This window comes from Limulus polyphemus, unplaced genomic scaffold (assembly GCF_000517525.1).
Source record: "Limulus polyphemus unplaced genomic scaffold, Limulus_polyphemus-2.1.2 Scaffold2886, whole genome shotgun sequence".
Lineage (NCBI taxonomy): Eukaryota > Metazoa > Arthropoda > Merostomata > Xiphosura > Limulidae > Limulus > Limulus polyphemus.
Window position 1 is genome coordinate 82,196 of NW_013668496.1, and position 8,058 is coordinate 90,253.

General features: G+C 27.6%; 1 protein-coding gene across 1 annotated transcript in view; it reads left to right on the top strand.

Moving 5' to 3' along the window:
* Positions 1 to 8,058, top strand: part of LOC106468138 (basement membrane-specific heparan sulfate proteoglycan core protein-like) — a 151,119-nt gene that overhangs the window by 81,403 nt on the left and 61,658 nt on the right. Inside the window, exons 36-37 of the mRNA XM_022396444.1 lie at positions 2,205 to 2,368; positions 6,257 to 6,354. Coding sequence (XP_022252152.1) covers positions 2,205 to 2,368; positions 6,257 to 6,354 — 262 coding nt within the window. The remainder of the gene's footprint in view (positions 1 to 2,204; positions 2,369 to 6,256; positions 6,355 to 8,058) is intronic.

Below are 8,058 nucleotides of genomic sequence, written 5' to 3' on the forward strand. Positions count from 1 at the left end.
ACTTTGATAGAATATTTTTTTTTTCTTTTCTATTGTTAGTCTTACTCCAACTTATCAAACGTTTGGCCTGTAACTTTACTTTTTTTTTTGCTATTGTCTGTTTGCTGTTTTTGCTCATCTCATGCTATTTATATCTCCATTACTTAATCATCTGCCTGCCTTTTATATTCTCAACATCACTGTATTGCATGCGATATTCGATAGTCTCAACATCAATGAATTATTAACAAAACTTACAATCATCTGCTTTTAATTCTTACTATAACGAAAACTTAACAATAATAAAATATTCAGTCACAAAAAGAAATTGATTAATAGTATCTAAACTAAACAGTATTATATCATGACATGTAGCATTAGTTAATAAATATATTTGTAATGCTATTTTCAGATTTTGCTGAAGATGGAATAAGTGTAATCCAAAATGTTAGAACCCTGCAAATAAAACTGTTTTGTGATTTGTCAATCATCTTGATTTTTATTAGTAGACTTTTGCAAGTGGTTTAAGTTATAAAAGTGTGTGTGACAGGATGGTCATGATCCTTGAAAAATCTCAATGTTAGGGAATTTGAAAAAAAAGTAAAGTCCACAAAAAACTCTAAGACTCCCTCATTTTTTTAAATCTCAAACTTGCATGTAAACCATTCTGCGCATATATGCCAACTATTGGTACATTTTAAAAATCTTAGTCAACCACACGTTATTTTATCAATTGTAATTATCTAATCCATTAAACGCAATGATAAAATAGATCAAATATTCTTACATATATAAAGTGTAACATTTTGCTTGTCACCAATTTATTACAAAGACCGTGCTTAAAGATATTTCAGTTTATTATACTATAGAAAAATATTTTTTTAGCACATTTATGATGATATTACACATTAAAGTGGTGTTAATTAAGTAGAAGTATTAAAAAAAATAAAAATGTCTGTTATATGTGTTTGAACAGATATGAAAAATCAGGAATTTATAAATGAACCTAGTCACTCTGAATAACTATTAGGTCATCATTTTATCATATATTAAGCATTTATTTATTTCTATTTTCATTGTGCAAGTTAGGGGTTAATAATTCAAATACCTTTAATCATTTTACACTGTGGGTTTCTCATATTGATATAATATATATTCTTGTCTTTTATTGTAAACAATCGTAATTGGAATCTTAACACATCAGATCCCTTGAAGGCTGTAAATAATGAGAACACTTTAGGCTTTTGTTTTCCTAACTATTGCATTTAAAATAATTACTTTTAACTCACTTGTTATGAAAAGTAAATTAAATATTAAATCACCAAATAAACAAAATAATAACACTTGCACTAAACACTCGTGTATATCCAACACGCACTAAGGAACGTAATCATCAATGACTTAATTCCAAAAGTACACTAAATATGTGATAGGTATTTTAACACATCAGATCCCTTGTAAATAATGAGAACACACTGTCAGGGTTTTAAATATGAGTGGGCTAAGGATTCTTCTACAGTAGGTGTCTGTGACTTGTTGATGATAAATATCAACAATAGATAGACAGCACACACTCCAATTGTTTTAAAATAATATATTCAAAACAAGTCGATTGTATGTGCAAAACATCTTTACACTATAGGATATCACAGTTGTATCTAAAAACTTAAATAATTCTCTTTTCTTGTCAAAGTCCACTTCGGCTGACTAAATTACTTTAGAATCCAATTGACAGAATGAACTAAGGAAAATGATGTGTGTGTTGTATGGAGTACCTGTATTGTATCATAGTTTTATTACTTGTTTGTTTTTTAAATAGAAAATATTCTAACTTTAACAAAAGGACATTCAATCATGTAAAACAGAAATTTAGGCTTTTGGAGTAACATTATAGTAAAAAGTGAAAGTTTTTATCATAATTAATAAATGAAAAATTGATACATTTGTAAAATATACTTACTATTAAAATGCATTTTTTGTTTTGTAAAACATTTCAAAATTATATGTTGAGAAAGTATAAACTGATATTCTTGTGATTGTTTCATGATTAATTGTTGTATCCAATATTTTCGTTAAAGTTAACTTCTTAACTTATCTGTAGTATTAATATTTTTTATTATCTCACTCTTATTAGACTATTTTTGTGTTTCAAACTTTGATAATTAAACTTTCCACTTATCAAAAAATCCCGTTTCCCTGTTTATATGTTTACTTTTTTTTTCTAATCAGAACCGATTAATATCACGCAAAGCAAGGAAGTGACTGCATTTGTGGGCTCCAACATCGAATTCTCTTGCCCAATCACAGGATCACCACAGCCACAGACAGACTGGACTAAGGATGGACAACCTCTTCCAAGAAATGCAAGAGTGGTAAAGAATAAGGTCTGGTACGTATTAACAGTAAAGTTTAATTGCCTTCCACTTTCGTTAAATGAAGTGTTGAAGAATTAGATCTAGTAGATATTAAATCATAGCACAATCCTACTAAATTATTTTCTACTTCCAAGAAATGCTAGTGATGAAGAACAAGATCTGGTAAGTATTAAATCATATCACAAACCCATTAAATTATATTCCACTTCCCAAATGCTAGTGGTCAAGACCGTGATTTAACAGGTATTAAATCATATCACAAACCTTTTAAGTTATATTCCACTTCCAAGAAATACTTGAATGGTTAAAAAAATCTGGTAAAGTGAAGTCACAAGCTTGTAAATTATTCTTTACTTCCCAGACTTCTTTGAGTGCTAAAGAATATAATTGAACATAAGTTATTAACTGACATCACTATCTTCATCAATGTAATGATATCCTAATTTCTTAGGATTTTTAGATTGAATAATAATTACTTTAATATGAATTGTTTTTCATCTAAACTTGAACTTTTAAGATATTTAATGCTTCTAGCTGTTGTCATTATCTTATTTCTTAACTATATATTTCAAACTATTGCATTATTCTTAAATCTAAGAATTGAGATTCCAGCCTGTGTTCCTAATTTCAGATTAGTTGTTGTTTTTATTATGTAATTAAAAAACATTATTATAAATGTATAGTAATATACTTGACATCAAAACATAGGTCATAATTTAAATTTTTATATCATCTGAACTTTAATTTCTTAATTTCGAAAGTTAATGTTTAAAAAATTCTCAATCTCCTCTTCCATGTGTCATGTAATACATCTGTGATCTGTATTTTCCCATATAGACGTTATATCTTCCCTAATATGGCTTTCAGCATTTCTAACCACTTAAAATCACAAACTGTACATAATTACTCAATCTTCTCATCCCTGTGTCATGTAATTCTATATGGGAAAATACAGATCACAGATGTTGTTATATCTTCCCTAATATGGCTTTCAGTATTTCTAACCACTTAAAATCACAAAATGTACATAATTACTCAGTCAGCTCATCCCTGTGTCATGTAATACATCTGTGATCTGTATTTTCCCATATAGACGTTATATCTTCCCTAGTATGGCTTTCAGCATTTCTGACCACTTAAAATCACAAACTGTACATAATTACAACCAATATATATATATATATAATTTCAACCTGGTATATCTTTGATTTACTGAGATATCAAACTTACCAGAGAAGCTCCACCTATCTTTTCATAGTTTCAAGGCAGTTTTTTAACCATGTATTCTTATCTTACTATTCTAATGCCACAAATAATTGCTACACTTAGAAAAGTCCTACACGTCAAGTCCACCCAAGGTATTAGAGACTTCAACTAGTACTGATAATACAAATAATACTATACCTGTGATATCATTAGCTGCTGAAAAGAGGTATCCTTAAGGGATAGAAGAGCTCCCAAGAAAAATCTCTAAGTTGATATAACAGACTTGAAATTGAACTGTAGTTTATTGCTTGGAATAATGTTGTTACTAAAACAATTGATTGAAAGTTCTAGTCAAAATTTGTAGAGACTGATTTCATGGAGAAAAGTCTTTATTTAAGTTAAATCAGTTGTATCTGATCTTTCTTCAAGTTAAATCAGTTGTATCTAGTATTTTAAAATATCCATCAATCTAGTAACAGTACATGAAAATTCTGTATTTACCAAGGACTTTACTTGAGCCATAGTAAAAGGTTATTTCATATTAAAAAAAGAACTTTTCTTTTTATAGTTTTTATATTTCATTTACTTAACATCTAGAACCTCCTGTATGAATATCAGAAGTTCTTTTTGATAAACCCTGTATAATCTATCCATTATTTTTTGTACCTAACACTAACTCTAGTGAATAAGTAAAATGTAAACTTTGTTTCTCGTTGAATTTTTTTAAAGTCGTTCAGGGTAATCAGTGTCTAATTATCAAAATTATAAATAAATATAAGTTGCAAAGTTTGTTTTTACTAAATGGTTTTGCTTGCACTCATCTATGTAAAAATCATGTGGGTTAATAGTGGCAGTGAATGCCCTATTCACAAGCTATACTTAAAAAGTAATTAAGTTTGTCATAGTTGATCAAAAATTGTTTTTCACTAGTTTTATCTTACTTGAAGCTCATCTTCAACTTCAATGACTGGGAATGTAATGCAACTTTATAGGCTTGTATGTTAATTCAAGTCTTGTTGACAAGTGAAGAAAGAATAAGAACTTAATAGGTCGGGAAAGGTTAAGCAGCATAGAATGCAACACAATAAAAAAAAAACTACTTCATTGGATTTGGGAAAGTCTGTGTGAATAGGTAAAATTTAAACTTTGTTGAATTTTTGAAAGGCTGAACTAATGCTGAAATGTCATTTAGGGTAATCAGTTTCATGGGCTAAGTAACAAAAAATTTAAAATTATATATAACAACGAGTCACAAAGTTTGTTTTTACCAAATGATTTTGGTTTAAGTAAAAACAAACTCATTACTATATTCAATTCCAGTTGGATTTTCAAAATTCCTCAAGTGCAAATAATAAAATAGCCTTTCTATAAAATCTAAGCTACGAATTAAATTAAAAACCATTCAATGATAAAGAAGAATTCAATATGTAACTTCTTATCAAATAATTTTGCATTTGCTAAAGCAACTATTGCACTAGTCAACAATATTTTAAAGTTTAAAAGTATCATAGATAACAATGCAGTGTGAAATTTCATTTCACTAAGTTATGGTTTTTCATTCAGTAAACTACATGAATCATGTCGTAAACAATTAAAATTAGGTTCTTGATTCTCATTGTATGTTTAAAAACCTGAAAGCAGAGATTTTACTGAATTATTTTGTGGTAGCCAAATTTTGTAAAATGACCAACTTGATTTAGGGATGCTTCACCCTTTATGTTTGAATACTTTAGTGAAAACAAAATGAAGAGTAATATTAAACTTCAAAGAAAACGTTTACACAAATTTTTTTTTTAAGAACATTAAAAATATAGGTGATCCTTTTATTTGTGTTTTTTTTTCTTTGAAGTATTATTTATTATTTTTTGAACTTTATGTTCACTGCTCTTCTGTGGTTAAATTGTACTTGCAAAATAGAAAGTAATTGTTTTGTTTTCAAGGCTTTAAAAGTAAAGCATTAAGTATATAGTAGTACACAATTTAGTAAACGTCAGTATTAGATACATAAATTAACATCTGTATTTCAAGTACTAATTTAATTTAAATGCAAATTTGAATTTTTTAAATATAGGTTTCTTTTGTTGGTGGCAGATACTTGTGTGATTTCAGTGAATACTTTTTATAGTCAAATGTTGAACAAACTTGGGCACAAAAGTAATAAATATACAGAATTTTGTATGTAACATTTTTGAAATACCCGCATGCTTCAAAATTCATATTTCTCCTTAATCTCACATTTTTCATTTTTTTTAACAAATTCCAAGTACAATTGGTAGTTATAAAAAATAATATCAGTTCTTTTCAGATTTAACTACTAGACTTTTCCAAGTATATGCATTATAGACAAAATAATTTAAATTGAAAAATGAAGACTTGTAAAAAAAATTATGAGTAGTATTTGTAGTTTTTATATATATATATATAAACTATGGGATTTAGAAACCCAGTGAATTGCAGTAGTTAATGATAAGATACATGTTGTTTTGCTATTTTCCTTATCTAGTTTAATCTTTAAGAAAAACTTTATTAAAAGATATTTTACATACTGATAACTTGAATGAAGTTTTCTATTAATTTATAGACAAAGAATTTTTTATCCAAAAACAATTACAGCTATGTTAAAATTATATATGAAAAAATAAATGTTTTTAATGCCGAATAAACAAATCATCCTTTTTATGTGTTTTTTTTTTCAGGTTGCAGAATGTTCAAGCAGAAAATGCTGGTCGATACATTTGTACAACTGTAAGCCATGCAGGACGAACAAGAGATTATGTAATATTGAATGTTCAAGGTAAAATTGTTTTAATGATAACAGAATCAATAGTTAATGACATTAGAAAAAAACCCAAAAACTCTTTGATAGATTGTTTAGGCATGTTGAAATTTAGTTGAATGGACGGCAACTGCCTGTTGTAGAAACACAAGTGTAGAAGATGATATTTTTTTGAAAGTCTTCTGCCTTTCGTCTTTTTCAGAAGAAAGGTGGAAGACTTTCAAAAAAACGTTGTCTTCTACACTTGTGTTTTTACAACAAGCAGTTGTCGTCCAATCAATTAAATGTAACCAAAACAAAATGTTTTGTATGTACATTCACATACCAGATTAACATAAGTATTACTGCTAGTTATTGCAAAAAATTATTTATGGAGTTTACTAATATCTAATTTGACATTTTTACCACAATAATTTTTTCAAGTATCTCGGGGCTGAGTCTCAAGCGTTGTTAATTGTTACAACTATCCACTCATTACAACACAGCCTAATTTTATATTCACTCATTTTCTGTAGATGAAATTACACTCACAAAATAGAAAATGAAAATGTGTTATTTTCATGGCACAAGATTTGAGAAAGAAAAATAATAGCACTGAACTAAATAAAAATCAGTATGAGATATATAAATTAGCATGTATATTTCAAATACTAAATTAATTTTAAAATACTTTTAACTAAAACTGTTAATTAAGACTTATTTTTCTTAATGCAAAAACAGATGCCCCTCACAAATTGCATTTAAATTTTTCTTGCAGTTTGTTTTACTAAGGTAAGGCTACAGTTTATTTTCTTAGTTTTAATGTGAAATCTTTTCTAAGTAAAGTATACTTCATAATTAACCATTTCGGCCTGAGTATCCTTTACTATATATGACAAAAGTTTTATTAAACTACTTTTTGTTTATGTTAGACCAATTAGTATAGCATAAAATCATAGCTAATAATCCATATTTCAAGAGTATACAAAGAGTATACAAGCTTTAAGTTCTTAATTTTATAAGGGAATATTAAAAAGCATTCTGAATTTCCCCTATTGTGACACTCATGACATATTTTCTCTAGTCATCTTGTCTTCTCTATTTTTATTTCATTCACCACCCCTTGAAAAAATACGAAATTAAACGTAAATTACTCTCTATAGAAACGTTACTGCACAAATGAACCATAATTTTTATAGCCTTCAATTTTGTTTTGTTACAGAGCTATAAATAAAAGATAACACTCCTTCTGCAACACCTACCTGTCACATCTTTTCTTTCAGGCTTTATTAATATTTCTCTTTTACGTTTAATTACATATTACCTATAACCAATAGAAAATCAGCGTTTTCATCTATCAAATGATGTAGTGTATAACATTGTGTTCTGAACAGATAAACAAAAACTTCATTCAGAATACAAGCTTCATACCCAAGAGAAAGTTAACAACTAGCTTTGATGAAATTGTAAAGACTCTTGTCATATAGCTATATAGAATACAGGATTTCCTGAATATTACAAAATTTACAAGTCCACTTATTTTAGGCCTAATAATAGTTAAGCCTTTATTAAATATGGCAATATTTGACAAAGAAATTAACACTTGTATACACTTTTGCTTTATTTTAGTTAGGACTAAACTTTACCGCACTTATATTACTTGATACTATCAATAAAAAAAAAAATGTCTCCTTTTTGAATGTTATTCATCTACATTCTTTGGTGCATTATTTAATTAAATAA